Source organism: Macrotis lagotis, chromosome 3 (genome assembly GCF_037893015.1).
Source record: "Macrotis lagotis isolate mMagLag1 chromosome 3, bilby.v1.9.chrom.fasta, whole genome shotgun sequence".
NCBI classification, from domain to species: Eukaryota; Metazoa; Chordata; class Mammalia; order Peramelemorphia; family Peramelidae; genus Macrotis; species Macrotis lagotis.
The window spans coordinates 257,834,515-257,854,864 of NC_133660.1; the positions used below are offsets into that span (position 1 = coordinate 257,834,515).

The 20,350-nt window shown below is 34.7% G+C and overlaps 1 protein-coding gene across 1 annotated transcript in view; it reads left to right on the forward strand.

Annotated features, from left to right (window-relative positions):
- LOC141518439 (homeodomain-interacting protein kinase 3-like) overlaps nucleotides 1-20,350 on the forward strand; it is a 186,186-nt gene that overhangs the window by 157,902 nt on the left and 7,934 nt on the right. Inside the window, 12 exon segments of the mRNA XM_074230446.1 lie at nucleotides 3,782-3,901; nucleotides 4,675-4,761; nucleotides 5,702-5,886; nucleotides 7,302-7,461; nucleotides 7,767-7,866; nucleotides 15,582-15,703; nucleotides 16,831-16,955; nucleotides 17,042-17,203; nucleotides 17,350-17,412; nucleotides 17,690-17,721; nucleotides 17,724-17,982; nucleotides 18,667-18,807. Coding sequence (XP_074086547.1) covers nucleotides 3,782-3,901; nucleotides 4,675-4,761; nucleotides 5,702-5,886; nucleotides 7,302-7,461; nucleotides 7,767-7,866; nucleotides 15,582-15,703; nucleotides 16,831-16,955; nucleotides 17,042-17,203; nucleotides 17,350-17,412; nucleotides 17,690-17,721; nucleotides 17,724-17,982; nucleotides 18,667-18,807 — 1,556 coding nt within the window.

Below are 20,350 nucleotides of genomic sequence, written 5' to 3' on the forward strand. Positions count from 1 at the left end.
ATAATCTCTTGCATCTGACCTTTCCTTTCCATTCACAAAACTACCACTTTAGTTTAGACCTTCCTCATCTCTTGCCTTTACCAATGTAGTGGTCCCTTAATTGGGCTCCCTTCCTCAAGCCTCTCCTGTTTATCCTCACAGTTTTCACTATAATTTTTACCATTTGCATCTCTGACCATGTGACTTGCCTACTTAGTCTACTCCAGTAGCTTCCTATTGTCTTCAGGATAAATTATAAAATGTTATTTTTAGCTTTTAAACCCCTTTTCAGGATGGCCCAAATTTATCTTTCCAGTCTCAATAGATACTACTTTTTCTCCTGTACACTTTAATCCAATCAAACTGAATTTCTCTTAGTTCCTCACACATGACAATCCTATTTCCTTTATCCACACCTTTGCATTGAGCATTCAACATGCTCTTTGACTGATTCTCCCATTTCTGTCCCCTAGTTCTGAACAAAACAGGTCTAATCCTTTTTATGTAGCAACCTTTTGGATTCTTGAAGCTATATCTGTTGTGTGTCTTAGCTAAGTCTTTTGATTTCTAGGCCAAATACCTAGCTCCCTTCAATTGATTTACAGATGGTGTGATATTGGGGGCCTTTTGCTGATATTCCCCCCCCCCCCAATTCCTAATATGGTTTGACCAGGGCAAAATGAAGCAGGCTTTGCGTGTATGCTAAACTTCTTTAAATGTAGTCTTAAGTTTGAATTTGTTGACTGTTATGTCATACTGTTGACTTGTTGAGTTTGTTGATCACTAACTTATCCTTGATGTTTTCCTTAAGACTTATTACTCTGGGCGTGCAGCCAGGTGGTGTAGCGGCTAGATCACTGGCCCTGGAGTCAGGAGGACCTGAGTTCAAATCTGGATCCAACATATAATAATATAATATCTAGCTGTGTGAACTTGGGCAAGTTTTCAATCCCTTGCAAAAGTAAAAAAAATAATAAAACCCTAAAATACTTATTACTCTGGTCATGTCTACTCCATCTTTTACTTTTAAAGTTTATTTTCTAAAATGCTAGTATAAGACTTTACATTTGTCTCTTCTAAATATCACTTTATTAGATAATTGTCTATCATTCTAGCTTATTATGATATTTTTAGATCCTTATTCTCTCACTTCAGCATATTAGCTAATATGACTAGAACTAGTTTTGTGTGTTATGCAGATTGGATAAGCAGGAGTATGCCATCTTCACTTTTCCTCAATTGGAATTTCAATCTAATTGATTCCTTTTGATGATTTTCACTAGATTTATGCAAAGAGTTTTAGTTAGGGTTTTTATAACAAAATTTAATCCTAAAAAGTATTACACAGATTCTTGAAGATAATGAAAGAGTTTTAAAAAAAAGTGCTATAAGAATTTTTACAAAATGTCATTAATGAAATTCCTTTCAACATTTGACTGGGCCAGACAGGCAATCAGTAGTGGCTTTTCAGGGGTGGTGTACAAACTTAGTGCTTCTATTTATAGTACTTGGTTTCAAGATTACAAATTACAAAAGGAAAAATTGTCATGTGATTTAAACATAACTGAAGAACTGATTCAGAGTGAAATGAGTAGAACCAAGAGAATATTTGGTATAGAACAACATTTTTTTTAAATGCCTTGGAAGACCTGAGTACTCTAATCAACTGTTCCAGAGAGAGCTGATAATGAAGAAGCAGGCTACCTAGATGGACTAGATGGACACATTTCAGATTGCTTAGCTATGCATATTTGTTTAATTTGGGGTGGCTTGGTTGTCAGACTGGGGCTAGGGACAGCAACTAAAATGCGAGAAGAGACTCATTGAAATGAAAAAAAATAATATACAGATAAGACTAAGGGAAGCTAGAAAGAATCACAGGAATATGAACAGCTTTGAGTTTCTTTTGAAATTATTATCTATGTAAAAGTAAAAAACAAGCTATATGTAGTAGTCATTATACTTTAATGAAGAGTTCCCTTCTCTTTTTTGTATATGAAAATGCTTATTTTATGAACTTATTTTAAGTTCAGAATTTTAAAAATTTAAACAAATAGCAAATAGTGCTTTAGAAGCATACATTCTGGGGCGGCTAGGTGGCACAATAGATAGAGCACCGGCCCTGGAGTCAGCAGTACCTGAGTTCAAATCCAGCTTCAGACGCTTAATAATTGCCTAGCTGTGTGGCCTTGGGCAAGCCATTTAACCACATTTGCCTTGTAAAACCCTTTAAAAAAAAAGAAGCATACATTCTGTAAATATTGTATTTTGTCCCATTAAATTTCTGATGAACTTTAAAATGTTGTCAAAAATGGTCTGAATTTAAATTGAAGAGATAGTCATATCTTTTCAAATAATTTTTGTCCTATTTTTAATCTTTTTAAAGAAAGAAGTTCATGTTTTTTCAGTACTAGATAATAATATCGAAAATAATTTATATTTTTCCTGGTATTAAACTCAGTAAACATTAAATGTGTGCTCTTTCTGTCTAGGCCCAAGTGTACAAAGGTACAAAGGAAAATAGTATTAGCCTTCAAGGCATTTATATTTCATGTACAATTATGGTAAAGATCATTTCAAAGAATCTGCCTAGTACAAAAAGAAATAAGCCAAAAAAATTGTGATGTTTTAGCCAGTCTATCAGTGTTAAATCAGTATGACTACAGTGAATTCTCTTTAACAGTGCTATGTGTGTAATAGATGTTTTTGTTTTCAATTCTTCTGGTGGTGAATTTCTAGTGGACAAGACCTTAGAGAGCTCTTACAAATTTTCTCATTTTATAGCAGTAACTTGATATGTTCCATAGTCCCACAGCAGGTTAGTGTGACAGTGAAGACTAGATTCTCATCTAGTTCTCATCCCTCTAATTTTTTTTTCTTTCCTGGGTTATTCTTTTCTTTTTCTTTTTCATTTATTCATTCATTCATTTTTAAGACAATGAGGTCAAGTGATTTGCCCAAGGTCACACAGCTAGGCAATTATTAAGTGACTGAAGTAGTATTTGAACTCTGGTCCTCCTGATTCCAGGGCTGGTACTTTATCCACTGTGCCACCTAGCTGCCCCTCCTGGATAATTCCTGACCAGTTTTTTATTCAACTCCTCCTTCATTCTAGGCAGAAAGGGAATGAAACATAGTACCTTCATTTTGCCTGATATTTCATTAAAGAAATATGTTACAGCTGAACTGAATTTTCATGTTTGGTTTTTTTTTTCTGTCTTTAAATAGTTAACATTATTCAAGTCTGCATTACACTTAACCTTTACATTTTCCTCTTTCTGTTGAATATGTCACCTTTGTAGTCACTGAGGTTTGCAATCTTGGAGGTCATTTTTAGCTTTTCTTCCTCAACCATTCTCCCTCTAATTCTAATCTAATTCTTTCCCAGTCTACTTCCACAAATTTTTATTTTCACTTGTCTTCTAAATAATTTCTTCTGTAGTAGATTCATGTTAACCAACAAAAGAATTTTATACACTACAGTATAAGATATACCCTGATTTCTCAAAGGCTATGCTAGTGGAATATTAGTTCTGAAGGGTCATATCAAACTGGGAGATGCTTTGGTATAAGCCCAATAATTTTCCCTAGTTTTGTTGTTTGAGCACTATCTTAGGGTAAGCTCGATGAGGCTCCCTGCCAACTTGGCAGAGAGTGAGGAATTATTTGACCACAGCAGCTCTTGAAAATTTGGTAAGTTGCACAGGGTCATGATTTGTTGGTAGAAGGAAGTACCCATACTGATGAGGTCATGAAGTAAGATTCAAAATTGAACCTTAATTAATTTTTGTTTGTTTTTCAGATTCGTTACATTTCACAGACTCAAGGTTTACCAGGAGAACAGTTGTTAAATGTGGGGACAAAATCGACAAGATTTTTTTGTAGGGAAATGGATATTTCACATTCTGGTTGGAGATTAAAGGTACTGAATAAAAATCTTTGCTTAAATTACTTTTTGTTCCTCTTGTACTTTTTTTCTCTACTCCATCTGTTCCAATTTAAGAAGCCTTCCCAGTTTAACTCAGCTTATTCTCTCTTTCTCTTTCTTCTCATCTCCTTTTTCTTTTTCTAATTTAAGTCTTCCTTTATTTCTGTAAAGGGTGTTTTATAGTTGCAGTCATATGTGTCCAGATTGTGCCTTGGTAAAATGACTCTCAAATATTTTATGCCATTTTGTAGTTATTTTGAATGGAATATTTTTTCTCTCGCTTTTTTTTTTAATTTCAGTTTTGAATTCTCCTTCCCCTTCCCCTGTTTTTTAAGAATCAGCCCATTCTCTAATCTGATAACAAAATCATTGATCTTTTTCCCCTTGGTGCCCTTTTATAATTTTGTATTTGTAATTTCTTTTGATTATATGCTTTTCTTATAAAAATTGTTAATGTTTGAAAGTGGGGGGGGACAGAGATTGGATCTGCTATGAAACTCATTAATTTACCTTGTTCTTTTGAAGTCAGTGTTTGTGAGAAATCACTGACTTAAGAATTACTCATTCTTAATCTTTTTGTGTTTATGTAATTCTGTAGCATTTGAAAGTTTTCTCCCCATTCATTCTACCTTTAAAGTTCATATTATACATTGTTGTTAATTACTAAATTCTATTTTAAATTTCTACTACCTTAGCATACTTAAAAATTTTAATATTTATATTTTAAAGAAAAGAAATAAAACTTTTATTTTTATTTATTGAATAAGACTCTTGAAGAGCATGAGGCAGAGACGGGAATGAAATCTAAAGAAGCCAGAAAGTATATTTTCAACAGTTTGGATGACATAGTGCATGTGAGTACAATAATCTGTTGGTCTTACTGTTTAAAGTGATGATCTTGAATGCCCAATATGAAAAAATACATTAATCTTTCTTTTAGTTTGAATATGGATTGAAATCCTTAGTAGCGTTGAATAAATTTGTCCACCCTAATTGATCAAAATCTTATTGGCTTTGCTTACTTTCAAAAATTAAGTTGCATCTTTGCTTGTCAGACTTTAAAAGGTAGATACTTGGTTTTTCAGTAAAAGTTGCTTTCTGTCATTCTTACTAACATTGCTGTGCGAAAAAATAATAGTAATTTAGGTATTTCTTTTGGTACCTGTTGTTTTGGGTCTGACTAAGGCCAGTGGCCTGGTAGGTAGACTCCATATTGAGACAAAATTAGACATTCATAGTTCATTCAAGAATTAGCCAAGTGAGATTTACTTAGAGCATGAGAAGGATGTTCACCAAGGAGAGGTATTGAAAACTAGAGTTGATGTAGCTGAACAAAATTCCTTCCCAATCCACGAGCCTAGAACTTGAGAACTCCTCCAGTTCCTTCAGGCTGTTTTGTATTTAGGAAGTGAGGACAAGATCAGAAAGGACTTGCCTGTGCCCTTGGTCCTAGAACCAATTCACTCTTGAGAAAGGTCTCAATACTACTTAAGGAAAACCTAGCCTGACCTGCCCAGGAGCTGGGGGCTCATTGCTTGTAGGGCTCTTGCTCTGGAGCAGCTGTGGTAAGTCCACTGTAGCACTGGAATGGACTCTATGTCCTTTAACTTCAGGGGGCCCTTAAGCCTTGTGTTCTGGGCCATTTTGTTTAACCATCAAAATATTTACCTTTTTTCCTCCGTGGTTCAAAATATATTTTGATTGTAAAAATTTTCAACATGTTATGACTTTTATTTCTTATTCTAGTATAAATGTATTTCCTCTTTTTTTAAATTTGAACTTCTGGTTTTTCAGGTGAACACAGTGATGGATTTAGAAGGAATTGATCTTTTAGCAGAGAAAGCTGATAGAAGAGAATTTGTTAGTCTGTTGAAGAAAATGTTGCTGATTGATGCTGATGTGAGAATCACTCCAGTTGAAACATTGAATCATCCTTTTGTTAACATGAAACATCTTCTAGATTTTCCTCATAGCAACCAGTATGTTCTAATCAAATATACTTTTGATATATTTTCTGGGAAAAATATGATAATATTTTCTTAGAAATGATAGCAGTCCATTCTAACTCCACCTATGTTGAATAACCTCTCCAAATCTCAATTTCTTTAAGTGGATACAGCGCTTAAGTTTTGTGATTTAAAAAAAAAAATCTGGTTTCTGATTCTGGCTTTTACCATTAATTTAGTTGCATGATATTTGGATATCATTTTATTTCATATTCTTCATTTTGAATTGAAGAGATAGGACCAGGTTAGGGATCAAAAATTTTTTATTTAAAAATGTAAAAAACCTTTGATTCTTCATTCTCAGGCCATAAAATACAGTTGGGTGGGCTAGATTTAGTCCCCCGGCCAGTGCTAACTATGGACTTTTCTGGTTGCCAGTGGCACCAGTTAATGTTAAGTCCCTCCTGATCTCTTTTCTTTCCTTCCAACTTTGGCCCTCCCTAATGAGGGAACTGGAAGTATGGGAAGGTCTTAAAATACACAGAATGGGACCCTATGAATAACTATACCTTTAAATCCATAACAGTCAATCTGTTATTTAAAAAAAAAAGGAGCAGGGAACAGACTAAGGACAGGCAACTTAAAATGTCAGTGATTTGTATTTTGTATTTGTATTTTAGAGCTTTTTTTTGTATTTTAGAGCTTTGGGGTGACTTGAGAGGAGGGAGGGAAAAGGTTTCTTTTAGGGACAGTGATTTTGTTAATTCAGGGATCTCCTTATGAGGAGATAGGTCTACAAATGATCATATTCAGTTTAGTTTTACTTGAGGCACTATGAGATTAAGTGACTTGTCCAATATTATATAAACTCATATGTTTCAGAAATGGGACTGGAAGCCGGATTTTCCTGAGTCTAAGGTCTAACTCTATCGTCTATTAGACTCTGGCTTTCTTTATTGAGAAGCCTTAAAAATATCAAGATACTCAGATACATCAAACAATTGCCTCAGACAGATGCCTAGAAATTCAGGGAAACTAAATATTAGATGCAAAAAAGTTATTATTACTATCTTTAAAATTGAAGCAATAAAAATTGCTTTTATTGGCTTTTAAAATCTATATTATTGGATTTTTCATTTTTTTCATAAATGAACAATTTTGTTGAACTGCTCTTTGTATGGGAGCTTTCTATTTTTTCTTATTCTTTTGAAAGTTTCTTATGTGTTGTATGCTTATTTTTTTTTTGTTTTGCAAGGCAATGGGGTTAAATGACTTGCCCAAGGCCACACAGCTAAGCCTATATGAGGCCAGATTTAAGTGTATGAGTCCAGATTTGAACTCCTGACTCCAGGACCTGTGCTCTATTTACCATCTAGTTGCCCCTCTTGTATGGTTATTTTTAAATATTACACACTCAGTTTACTTATAGTTACTTTTCTATTTTGCAGTGTAAAATCTTGTTTTCATATTATGGATGTTTGCAAATCTCACTCAAACTCGTATGACACAAATAATCGCAATAAAACTTCACTTATGAGACCAGTTGCCTCAGGCAGTGCTGCTAATCTGACTGCAAATTTCACCAAAATAGGCACATTAAGAAGTCAGGTAAGAAGAGACATTTAAGAATTTGTATTTCTGTATTTCTAATTTATTAAAATTTAGGGAAATATAGAAATTTCATGCCTTTATTCTCTTCAAGCACTTCTTGCAATTTTTTTTCTGGTTCATATAGATTCTAAACTGACTTTGGGTTTTTTCAGTCTTTATTATGCCCTCTGTTAATATGTGCACATTTTATCATTTCATAGGAACTGCACTTTTGGGAAATAGTGTGATTTTTAAAAAATTATATGTATGTGATTATGGGAACATTGACCTTAGATAAAGCCATTTCACTCTGAATATTTCAGGCATTAACCACATCTGCCCATTCAGTTATGCACCATGGAGTACCTGTGCAGACTGGGACTGCCCAGCAGACATTGATTATCTGCCCCCCAGCAATTCAAGGTATTTTTGGCTTAAATTGTATTTCTGGTTTTGACATATGCCTATGTTTCATAATTTCTAGGTGTAGCTGTCTCTGAATTTTGTTTTATGTTTTTAATAGCTTCTGGGTTCTAGTGCTCATTTCTTTGACCCTGAAGCTACATTTATAGTTGCTGTTAACCAAAAACATGTCTTCAGTATGCACTTTAAAGCCTGAGGAGGCCACAAGTAGTGTGCTTATAGTAAATAATGATCTGGAAGAGCTTGCAGCTAATTTGGCAAAGTTGTGTGCGTCACTGCTTTAGGTTTTCAAAGTTGTATATGGCATCATGCACTGATGCTATCCATCAGAATCCTACTTCATGATTACCTCCTTGTAATGTGAAAGTTCTCAAAAACCCAGGAAATAGACTCTGGTTTTTCCCTCACGGACTTTTGCAGAGGATTATTTCCAGATTGGTTGCAAGATGATTAATATGATCAGTATTTAGTCAGGGCAACTCTAGAAGACCACTTATTAATTTTTAGGGAGCCTTAAAGTTTTGATTAAGTACTCAACACTTTTAAAATTGATCTTTAATGTTTTGATGGTTGACCTGGGCTCTGGAATTTTAGTTAAAAGGAGGTTTGTCCATGTAGTTATTTAGTAATGAGGAAGAAAATGATTTGACAAGTATTTTTTTATGGAATAACTTTTTCCTGGTCATTTATATTACATGAATCTAGTTAATTGACTTTTCATATTTAAAAGCAAAAAGTAATTTTAAATTGAAGATTATTTCTCTGGTACTTCTTTTGTACTTAAACATTATTTGAGACTGCAAGCTTGTCATAATTCTCTTGAGTAGATTTGTCTGAAGCTTGGAATTTACTAGGCTACTTCATTTTAATGATGATGATGATGATGATGATGATGATTGTCTTTCCTTCTTCAAGAAGACCATGACATCAGGGAGGTAGTCTGTGACAAGCACAAAAATTGTATTTGAGTGAGGGGTGGATCCAGGGTCAAATATGGATCAGGATAACTGGGGATAGCCCTGAATGTGAGGTAGTTAGGGTTAAGTGTCTTGCCTAAGGTAACATAGCTAGTAAGTGGTCAAGTATTGGAGGCTGGATTCGAACTCCTATCCGCCTGACTCCAAAGACATTGCTCTATCCACTGCACCCTCAGACTTTATTTGGAAGACTATCCTAATTTGTTCAACTTTAACTATCAAGTATACTAGTGCTTGAGAAATGTGAGATGGGCAAATTTAGAGACATCTCTAATTGTTCACCTAAACTATTTGTGCCTAAGCTGAGGTCTTTGAGCTTATATAGGTTTGATCAGTCACAGATGGTTGCATACCTTTAACTCAGCAGTTATGTCATTGATCTTTTTTGAAAAAGGACAATCAACCAACCACTCCTAGTAGTACTTGCATAATCAATTTTCTGTGTTTTTTCATAGTTTTAATTATAATAAATGAAAGTATATATTTAAATAAAAAGGCACAGTCTATGATATTAAAGGCACTCTTCCACTAGTAAAATTACAGAATTTATTTGTTAGATTAGACTTGATTGTATTTCCATGTAAGTCTTATTGTGAAGAAGTATGCTAAATTTATGCACTGCATTGCCATTTATAATATGTTTCATTATGATGCCACCCTAAGCTATGAAATGTCTGCTTAAAATCCAACTTAAAATATCTTTCAATTTTATGATCCTTTGTTTGCATGATTATGTACTATCACAAGTGGCAAAAGATTATTTATGGCAATGCGTGGTATGAGTCATCATCTGAAATCTGATTTTTCTTCATCTTTTTCACTTAAGCATAAGAGTTGAACTATAACACAACCTAAAGCAGTTAAGCTAATTGGATTTCTGGATAAATATTGACTTTATTAAAAAAAAAACCCAAAACCCTAAACCTCAAAACTTGAATATGCCTCATTAGTTAAACCTGGGAGTTTTCAGTCTACCTTTTTAAGGTATTACTCTGAACAGATACAGTTGAGCTTCCAGTAGAAAACTGACATATTTTCGTGCTTCCATAAATTTTTTACCTTGAAGTTTAGAATTTTTTTCATTTTATCTATTTATGTATTAGAGCTAAAATTCTATAGTGTAGTATAACATCTTTGATTCCAAAACTTTGAAGAGCCTTGAAGTACCTTAGAAGTGCTATAAGGAACCTGTAACTCAATGGCACAAGATTTGCTTCTCTGTTTGATGGCAATCTTTTAGGTAAGAATGTTTCTTACAGTTAATGTTGTGTCTTTGATCCCATGGAGATATAATGGGTTACAGACCACCTCCCTGCCCTCAAGCTGTGGATCTCTTTAAATTGTTCAGTAGTGGCAGCAAAAATACTTGAAGACTCTAACCTAGAATGAGTCTCTACTATTCTCAGGTCTTTTGGATGATTTTATTATATTTCAGACTTTTATTATATTTTAAAGTCATTTAGTGTGTTATTCTGATACAGTATGCTATAGAGAAAAGAGCACTGAACCAAGCCAGGAAGCTTGAGTCTTGGTTTTAGTTTTGCTGCAAAAGAACTCTCTAAAATTAGTAAATTGGACTGACTGGATAATCTCCAAGATCTCTAGTTGTAGAAGTCTATGATTCTAGGGAGGGATATAAGGATGGGAACTTTGATCCTATTGATATAGGGAGGAAACTCCTAGGCTGACCTCCTATTTGCCCCTTGTAGTCTAGAGTTCAAGAGCCCCCTCAGAAGTCAAGTGGGGTCAGTGATACAGCCGGAAGGCTTCTGAAGTATTATTTTAAGCTGGACCTTCTTGGCTCTGTTGCTATCCTGTGGGCCCTGCAGCCTCTTGGCTATGAAACATTTGTACACAATGCAGTTTAAAACATCTTTGAATGGTGTGATCCTCAGCAGATGAGATTGTTTTCTTGAGCTAGCAACAAAAGGCACAAAAGTCATGTATGTCAATGTTCGTGTGGAAAAGCATTTTCCATTTTTATTTTTAGCCAAGAAATGGCTTAGATTTTTGTAGTAAATGTGTTTATTATAATATAATATTATATATAATATTACAGTATCTGTGCCATTGATTCTGTTTTAATAATTAAGATATTAACAAAAATCAGGCCAAAAAATTACTCCCTTTAAAACTTGAGAAATTTAGAGAGAGATTATATTTATGCTGTTTTATTCCAACTCCAGAGGTTATGTGTAATACAAATTTCTTTTCTGGCAAAGTACTCTCTAACTTTTAAGATGGTTTATAAGTGATAAAAGGTAGGTCACCATTACTTAATGTGGAGGAGAGAGAAAGGGCAGGGATTTTACAAGATAGTAATCAAACTGTTCAGAGGTTGAATGGTACATAGTTAATCTTTTGAAATAGAATGGATGGCAAAACTTAATCTCTGGTTTGCTTTAAAAGACAGAGGTTGTAGGTAGGGAGAGACTTGTAAGGACATCTGGACCAAAACAAGGGAAAATGAAGACTTCTGAACCCACCAGCATTTTAGGGATAGATAATAATAGCCAGAATTATTAGATACATATATCACAATATATGTAAATTTTTGCTAACTTTAAAATACTATATAAATAAATGATAAATGAGGTTAACATTTAGATAGACATTCCTTTCTCCTTTTGGGGTAAATGGTGTAAACATTTGAGATTAACCACCATAGCAAGCAGGAGTAGTTAGGTCATATTTACACTTCCTCAGCAAACATTTATTGAGCCATTACTAGCTGCCAAACACATTGCTAAGGGCCAAGGATGCAGAGAAAGGCAAAAAAGGTCCCTTCCCCCACCAGGAGTGCCCATCCTCAATCTTTTTGACCTTGAGCAGAACAGGGCAATTCATTTCAAGTATCTAACAAATGCCTACTATGTGCTAGGCTCTCACAGCCCTGGTATCAAAAACTCCTGTTTTTACTAGGAAGAAGCAGCAGATTTATCTTGTACATACTGAGTAGAGAGCAATTTTAAGATTGGGGGAGGTGAGGCAATGAGGAGGGCCAGGAAAGGCCTCTTATAGGAGAAGCTCCAGAGGTCAAGGATTCCAAAATGGAGTGTGAGAGGGGGCAGGGGTTCAGGGAGGAATCTGTGGGAAAGTACAGAGGGAGTGTCCTGTCCAGAGAATTAACTCTTAAGTAGAGGGAGTGAGGGGAGGGGCCCAGATAGATCTGCAGAGACAGGTGGGCACCAGTTCCTAGAGGGTTTTGGCTAGTTGAAGCGCCCCCCCCCCCCCAGGGGTGGGGCATGTTTCATCTTAAAGACCACAGAGGTAGCAAGGTCTGACTTGGGTTTAGCCACCATAGTGGAGGTGACTAGAGAAAGAAAGGGACAGCATGGAGTAATAAGGACAACTGGAAAGAGCACTGATTTTGGGGCAGAAGACCTGAGGTCAGTAGCACCTTTAACAATACCCAGGTGACCCTGGACATGGAGCCTCTCTTAGTTTTCTTTCCTGTAAAAGGAGAGGGATGACTTTGGCGACTTCTGAGATCACCTTCAAATTACCCATGTCTATATTCTAAATCACTAATGATGAGATAAATGCAAATTAAAAATGAAAATTATTGATAATGAGGCAGCAACTGGAAAGTGGCATATTGATGTGCTGTTGGTAGACATGTGAGTTTAGAGGATTGATCATGAAACATACTAGTTATCTTTTACTATAGAGCTTAAGGTCTCAACATAGAATGCGACCAAAATTTTTGGACATAACCAATGTGGTAAATTTGTTTTGATTGATTGCTTATTTATTACAAAAAAACTTTTTTTCTGTAAGGAGGTGAGGTAGAAAGGAGAAAAAAAAATTAAGGAACTATGAAGTTTTCTTCTGAGGTTCTTTCTAGTCCAAGATCTGTGAGTATGCCCTAGTAGGAAGTTCAGTGACAAGTCTGATAGCAGCATACAGTAGAGGTATGAAGGGGAAGGTGGCTCTGGGGGGAGATATCAGAGAAGTAGAATTGAGAAGACTTGGCACTGACAAGACCTGGTAAGTGAAAATCAGAGATAACTCCAAGGTTCAGAATTTAAGTGACTAGAAGATTGGGGGTTCCTTAATAGAAATAGGGAATTGTGGAAACTGATTAGGGTTTTTTTTTTTTTTTGGCAAGGCATTGGGGTTAAGTGGCTTGCCCAAGGTCACACAGCTAGGTAATTAGTGTCTGAGGTCAAATTTGAACTCAGGTCCTCTTGACTCGAGGCCAATGGATAGCAGATCCACTGTACCACCTAGCTACTCACTGATTAGGTTTTGATGAACAGATGAGATCTTTAGTTAATGACACAGTTGATTGTTTAATATTAATTTACATATGAGACTGAGAAATCTGTTATTACTTAGCAACAAGTGGCTTTTAGCATCTTTCTTAGCTGTCTACTTGAACTCAGGGCATGTTCCTTGTACAGATGTTAATGAAATAATTAACTTATTATGAATCACTACTTGGTAAGATATTTAAGTGCATTACAGCAAAGTTGTTCTCTTCTTTTTTTATACCATAATGCTGATTATACTTTCTAAGTAATTATTAAAATAAAACTAATTAACCAGTAGTAAGGATTTTTAGCGAACCTATTAGATTTGTAGTAAAATTGAAAGCTTTTCCATTGTTAGAAAGTTAGACTTCAAGTGTCCTTGATAAAAGAAGACTGGGGGTAATAAATTTTGGAAAGAAGTTTAAGATTTGGTGATTCTGGTATGGTGGGTTTGAGAATAATTGGCTCTGCCCTATTACTCTTATCAAAGTGAATTCTGCTTTTTTCTCTGAAGAGATTATTCATTGCTGCAATGTACCTACAGTACCTGGGTGTGCTTATATTCCCTTTCTTGGAGAATTTGCTGATCCAGACATACTTTATGGAAGGGGTAAGAAGATCAGTAAAATATATATAGTTTTTTCTTGAAATAATTCACATCAATTGTGAGATACTTATAGAGTCCTTTGTAGTTATTCAGAGACAAAATGTTTTCAAGTACAGAGAACTGTGTGAAGAAAATATGCAAAGAAAAACATGATCTTAATGTCCTTGGGATTACTATATGTGATTATTGTGTGTAATAAAATTATCAAGATTACACTTTAACAGAAAAGAAAAAATACATTTTGGCTGTCTAGATTACCCAGAAAATCACATGATAAGTTGCTTCCAGGTATTGGTTGCATTTGAAATTTTCTTGCTAGTCCATATGGAAAGTAACTTATGTGATAAACTGGAGGTTTAGGGAAATATTGATTTTCATTTATTATCTTGTGTAGTCTTTGGAAATGTAACTAAATGTAAGATCTCTTATTGCTGATTATTGGAGATCTTATTACTTTTTTGTCAAATAAAATTATTTTGATGCTTAGTGTTTATAAATTGATTTGCTGTGTTTTTAAGACATTAACAATGTTTTTGTATTAATTTTAGTGTCTTAGATCTTTGATTCTCATTGTGTGTCATGCATGTATCTATTTGCTAAAAAATTTGGTTTTGTTTCTTAAGGGGAAAATTTCTTTTTATTACTGCCTAATATGTAATCTGTTGATGTCTTATATACTTTTTGTTTTAAACTAGCTTTACTTGGTACTCTAGCTTCCCAGTAATCTGGCCACCTTATTTTCATTTTGATTAGAGAAGAGGTGACTCCTTCATCCTGGCCTTTCATTGTTTCCTCTTTTCTTAGAAGATGAGGTCTTATTGATGGTGAAAAACCAATTTTATGTGAGAAGCAATAGAAAAACATTTTTCAAATGTCTTGAAGAGAATTTTTGTTAGAGATCTTTTTCAGGAGGAAGAAGAAAATAGCATAGGCACACAATCAGACAGAATCCTTTTGAGTATTTTCATTTTTCCAAATGCTTTTCTAGCCATATTACATTAAATTAAAAAAAAAACAAGCAAATAGGAATGCTCTACAAGACATTAACAAAAAGATTCTGATGTCACAATTATAAGAGTAAAACAGTAAGGAAATGTAATTAAATATATGATCTGTTTTTGGAAAGAAATATATTTAATAGTGTTGTGTGATTGAGGCAATTGGGAAAAGCTTCCACTCGCCTGATAGCCAGAAGAATGTGGGAAGTAAAATTAAGTTGCAATACTTAAGTATTTTGCTAGTTCTTTGATTTTTTTTAGGTATTTTTAAAAAATATATTTAAAGCAATGGGATTAAGTGACTTGCCCAAGGTCACACAGCTAGGCAATTAAGTGTCTGAGGCTGGATTTGAACTCAGGTTCTCCTGTCTCCAGGACTGGTGCTCCACTGCACCATCTAGCTGCCACCTAGTTCTGTGACCTTAACTGGTGTGGGTACTCCTTTTGCTAGTGGAGAGCATAACCATTATTCTCATCCTGTTTGATTCTTGTCCGTGTTTTGACATTGAACCAGAGAAGCTCTGCCCAACATTTCAGGATACTTCTTAAGATTCTTTAAAAAAAAAGCCTTAATGATTAACATTTCATAGAAATGATAAACTTTTGAGGACTGAAAATGGAAATTTTTTTTGTAGTATGTATTTTTAGCAATAGAGTCATTTTGAAAGACAAATTGGTAATCATGTGCTTGAGTAAATGGACACCTCTTTTCTAACAAATTGTGTTTGTCAATGGTATGAAAAACCTGTGTGCAGAGAACTTAACCATGGTGTTTATTAATCCCATCCAAGTGAATTTAGTTGGTATTTTTTCATTTTCATTTGTTCTTCATTTTAATTCTTAGCATAAATTCTTATGAAGACTCTCTCTTTCATAGGTATTCCTGCAAATCCTGCTAAAGCTGGCAGCTATTCTTTAAGGATAGATAATGCAATTCCACTGGTAACTCAGGCCCCAGCCATTCAGCCATTACAGATCCGGCCAGGTGTTCTTTCTCAGGTTGGTCAATTTAGCATTTTAAACTTAACTTTTCCTTTTCTTATGACTATCCATATACTAACCCTATGACTATGAAAACATGTGGCAACTTAATGTTTATGATGATTGAATACTTAGTTATAAATGATTAGATTTTTTGACATTTGTAAATTACAAGTTTTTTAAACTTTTAAATTTGTGTAAAGAATTACTTATTGCTTCATGAATGGTCATTTATTAATTTATTTCATATTATTTTTTCAATTACATGCAAAGATAGTTTTCAACATTCATCTTTTGTAAGTTTTTGAGTTTCACATTTTTTATTTCCCTTCCTTTCCTCCCTTCTCCCCATGATAGTGACTAATCTGATTTATGTTATACATGTACTATCATGTTTAACATATTTCATATTAGCTATATTGTGAAAGAAGAATCAGAACTAATGGGGGGAAATGCCATGAGAAAAAGAAAAAAACATAAAATAAGTTGTTTTTTTAAAAGAAAGAATTTATTTTGAGTTTTACAATTTTTGCCCCATTCTTGCTTCCCTCCCCCCACCCCCCCACAGAAGGCATTCTGTTATATTTACATTGGTTCCATGTTGTACATTGATCTCAGTTGAATGTGATGACAGAGAAATCATATCCTTAAGGAAGAAAAATTATAAAATAAATTTTAAAAAGTGAAATTAGTATGCTTTGCTTTTCATTCAGATTCTAATTTTTTTCTCTGGATGTGGATGTCATTTTTTTCTTCCCTTATTAGAATTGTCCTTGGTCATGAACTGCCTAGAGGAGCTGGGTCCTCCCTTGTTGATCCCCTACAGTGTTGCTGCTTGGGTGGCCAGGCTTCTCTCCCCTTCACCTTCACTCAGCTTTAGTTCTGAAGTTGGCCTGTTCATAATTTCCTTTTTTTTTTTTTTTAATAATTTTTTGCAAGACAAAGGGGTTAAGTGACTTGCCCTTGGTCACATAGCTAGGTAATTATTAAATGTCTGAGCTAAGATTTGAACTCAGATCCTCTTGACTCCAGGGCCAGTGCTCTGTCCACTGTGTCACCTAGCTTCTCCCTGCTCATAATTTCTTAGAAAACAGTATACTCCATCACATTTATTTACTGGAATTTGATGGTTATTTATTTTGCAGACCTGGTCTAATCGAACTCAGCAGATCCTGATGCCCCCCTGGCAGCAGGTCACCCCTATAGGCCCTTCTACTGTAGCCCTGACTTCTGAAACTGTGGCGGGCCCGCCAGGACTGGGAGACTGGGGGTAAGTGGACATTGTAGAGTTTTATAAAGCTTTCAAAATTGATTTTTCTTCAGAAATTGCTTAATATTTCTAAAATTTCTCCCCAGGAAAATGATTTCACACAGCAGTCATTATAACTCAATGATCCCTCAGCCTCTCTTAGCCAATCAGATAACTCTTTCGGCCCCTCAGCCAATCAGTGTGGGCATCGCTCATGTTGTCTGGCCTCAGCCTGCTACCACAAAGAAAAATAAGCTCTGTCAGAACAGGTTGGTATTGAGTGTTGTTGGAGAAGTGGTCTCAGCATTTGGGGAATCAATTTTGCATGTGTTCAAAGGGCCATTTGTATTGTATTAGAAATAATCTCGTTTGTTTAAAAACAAACACTAAGCCAGCTCCCTTCTTAATTTCTCAGAGGTATTTTGGTAAAACTAATGGAATGGGAGCCAGGAAGAGAGGAAATAAATGCTTTCACTTGGTAAGATTGTTTTTATTGCACTTTTGATCTATTATTTGCTTATGACATTAGTAATTTAGAGCATTCAGCTATAGCTACAAAAAATGGCCTTTTGATTTGGGCATGAGTGTATTATGATATTTGTAATTAATGGTGTTTATGTTTTTACTTGTATGAAGATTTAAGCTCTGTATGTGAATGTACATATGCATGATCCTTCTATTTTGTTTATTAAGATATCTTAAAAATACCTTTTGAAAGGGTCTATAGAAATGAATAATGATGAATTTTTTTACAGGAGTAATTCTTTGCAGAATACCAATATTCCCAATTCGCATTTATTTCTCCAAAGATAATAAATATGAAAACAGTTGAGCAAGTAAGTTGCACAGAAACACAGGACAATCATAGCTCAGAAGAAGAAAGAAATTGTTGCAAAGCATCAATCAGGGAGGACCCTGATTCATCGACTTCAGACAAGCAGCGGGAGGCTATCCTCATTACAGATACACCAAGTCCTGTCATGAGTATAATCACCATCAGTAGTGACACTGATGAGGAAGACACAGCACAGAGTCATTCAGTTAGAAAGTAAGTGTCCTAAAAGAATCCCTGTTCTTAAGATATTCTTTAAATAGAATGGGGTCCTCTAGTGGGTGGGGAAAGGTTATCATTTTGTTTCAGGGATAGTCCTTGTCAGAATCTTTGGGGTAGATACAGAAAAACCTTTACTTATGGGAATCTGACCTTGCTCATCTTCCCCAAATTTAGATTTCATTATTTTAGAATGAATGAAAAAATTAATTATAAAGTTAGTCTGTTCCTTTGAAATTCCTTACTCCTTTAATGAAGATTTTGTTAGTTTCCTCACTAGGAATGTCCTAGTGAGGAAACTATTTCCGTCAATGCCTATCAACAGCTTTGCTGAAATTTATAGTTAGGCTCTGGGAGGATAAGTGTCTTAACAAAGGTCACACAGTCAACATATGTTACCAATAGGACTTGAACCCAAGTCTTCATGACTGAGGCCACTTCTCTGTCCACTGTTCCATAATGCGTCTCTGCTATTTTAACAATGTTAGAAATTCTTCGCAGTAAAAGCCTGGGTCCTCAAAAATGGAAAGACAGTAGAAAGCATTTAATAAGATGAATGCAGTCATTTCTAGGTCCTTCAAAGATCACTGTACTTGGGTGGCTGCTTATATTCTAACTGTACAATGTGAATTAACAGCCTTTACTTTCAACCTTTTTGACCTGTTTTCTCCTCTGTTTCAGCTGTAAAGGTAGTTTAGATTGTGAAGCTTGTCAGAGCACCCTGAATATTGATCGCATGTGTTCCTTAAGCAGCCCCGATAGCACCTTAAGTACCAGTTCCTCTGATGAGTCCAGTCCATCTCCTGGCAAGAGACCAAACAGGTAAAAGAAACTCAGCAGAAGGGCCACAGCTGGTCCTGAAAAAATAAATTGTTGTAAAAATCCCGAAACTTGGGAGGTTCAAGGGATGCTAGTTCTAGTGAGCCCTGGTCATGGACCATAGATGGGGTAGGATTCTGCAACAAGCTGACTTTCTGCTACTGTACTGATAATTTTCCTCTCAAATATGCTGCATTAGATAGCATTTTAAAAGGCAGATTAGTCATGGGAATGTTCTAATTTATTTTAGAAGAGAGGGGAAATAAAGTTCTATTAAATGCTGGATGATTTTGGAAAGCACGGGGACATTGAATTAGAAAGTTTTATTTCATGTGCCACTTTTGTTTATCTTATGAATAAAATATACACCAAACTGTATGTAATAAAACTGAAAAGGAAGAGTGCTTTCTTTTAAGCTAAAGATATTAATTGTCCCATTGTCTCATGGTAGAGGCTTTGAATATTTCCTAGCAGTGATGATTGATTGGCATTACTCTATGAATATTCTTTTGCTCAGGCAAGAGAGGAAGAGGAAATGTTAATGTTTCATTTATTCATTCAACAAATGCATCATATTGTAAATAGCAGTAGTGAGTCTCTCTTTACCGACATAACTGGCTAACTGTGAAAACTGTTCAGAAACTTAAATAAAATAAATTGACTTCAACTTGAAACAAACAAGTTAAGTTTTTAATGGTAGCTAAATTGAAATTTCAGTCTTATATATATTTGTCAATACCCAATTAGCAGATATATTTATTAAATATTTACTGATTTTCTCCTATTACTATACAAGGTACTGTTAGTTGTTTTTAACAATTAAGAAGATGTATAAAGGGTTCCTCACTTTAAACTAGATTATAATCTGTATAGAGACACAAGGAATATACATATTGAAGTGATATGTATTGCCATAGGTGATATACTATAGTAATTGGTAATATAATGATGCGATATAATAATTGACACATACAGTAAATACTATAGGAGTTCTGAAGAAGGGGAAGTCATCCTGGATACATAAAACAGTCTCTCTGAATATGATTATTTGGGTGGCAGTTATCCATCTTCCTGAGATTTCTGATGGTATCCTTGAAGACATAACTTCTTTTAACCCATGAAACTGTTTGGATGTTATAGAAAGACAAAGAATTGAGGATGCTAATCTTTTAAAAAAATTTTTTTTTCAATTCCATGCAAAGATAGTTTTCAGCATTTATCCTTTTGCAAGACTTTGAGTTCCACATAGTTCTACCACCCTCCCCACAGCAGTAGACAATTTGATATAAGTTATACATGTACAATTGTGTTTAACATATTTCCATTAAACATGTTGTGAAAGAAGTATTAGAACTAAGAGGAAAAAACCCATGAGAAAGAAAGAAAAAATATAAAAATTATACTTTGTTCCACATTCAGACTCTAGTTTTTTTTCTCTGTATATGTTTGATATGTTCCATAACAAGTCTGTGAGGATTGTACGCATCCTCGTTGATCATCTCACAATGTTGCTGTTAATGCATATAATGTTCTCCTGCTTCTGCTT